At 49.7% G+C, this 978-nt stretch overlaps 1 protein-coding gene across 1 annotated transcript; it reads left to right on the top strand.

The window, feature by feature from the left end:
• Positions 1-268: 268 nt before the first annotated feature.
• On the top strand, positions 269-724 carry LOC125526531 (flavone O-methyltransferase 1-like; the record flags this gene model as incomplete). Its single annotated transcript, XM_048691210.1, has 1 exon — positions 269-724. A coding segment is annotated over exon 1 (372 nt), but the record flags the coding sequence as incomplete, so codon positions are not given.
• Positions 725-978: the final 254 nt, after the last annotated feature.

The following is a 978-nucleotide window of genomic DNA, read 5'->3' as shown; positions in this document are numbered from 1 at the left end:
AAATGTTTGTCTTTTTTATATCAGAAGATACTATATTTATGAAACAAAAGTATAATATGAGATATATGATCTGGGAAAACCTAATCCCAACATACACCAGCGCCACAAGATTATCAACATAGACAAACCCTACTTATCAACAACAACAATAATGCAAGAATAACTTTCCGGTGTGCCATATTTCTCCTTTACTTTTCGTGAAGACCAAGAAGAAAAACGAGGTGGTGGTTGGTGAAGCCAGGAAGCCCCATATAATTCCCATACTCCCTCCAAAGCATTCCTCATCGCTCAGTCGCTCAGAAAAGACATCCACCAGCACAACCGTTAGCTCGGCTGCAGAGAAGCAGAGGAGATGGGCTCCACCACTGACGAGGAAGCGTGCATGTTCGCTCTCCAGCTCGTCTCATCATCGATCCTCCCGATGACGCTCAAGAATGCCATCGAGCTGGGCCTCTTGGACACCTTGGTGGCTGCTGACGGGAAGCTGCTGAGCCCCGCCGAGGTGGCCGCCAAGCTCCCGTCCACAGCGAACCCGGCCGCGCCGGATATGGTGGACCGCATGCTGCGGCTGCTGGCCTCGTACAAGGTGGTGTCATGCACCGTGGAGGAGGACAAGGACGGCCGCCTCTCCCGGCGGTACGGCGCCGTGCCTGTGTACAAGTTCCTTACCCTCAACGAGGAGGGTGTCTCCATGATGCCTCTCACGCTCATGAATCAGGACATGATTTCACTCGGAACACTTTCGATATCCAAATATAGGCTTCCAATATATCAATTTTCATGTCTCGACCATTTCGAGACTCCTTGTCATGTTTGTGATCACATCCGGGACTCCGAACAACCTTCGGTACATCAAAACTCATAATATAACCGTCATCGAAACTTTAAGCGTGCGGACCCTACGGGTTCGAGAACTATGTAGACATGACCGAGACACATTTCCGGTCAATAACCAATAGCGGAACCTGGATGCTCATA

This window comes from Triticum urartu, unplaced genomic scaffold, assembly GCF_003073215.2.
Source record: "Triticum urartu cultivar G1812 unplaced genomic scaffold, Tu2.1 TuUngrouped_contig_10402, whole genome shotgun sequence".
Lineage (NCBI taxonomy): Eukaryota > Viridiplantae > Streptophyta > Magnoliopsida > Poales > Poaceae > Triticum > Triticum urartu.
The sequence above is the reverse complement of the archived record's forward strand: the minus strand, read 5'-3'. Positions and strand labels throughout refer to the sequence as shown.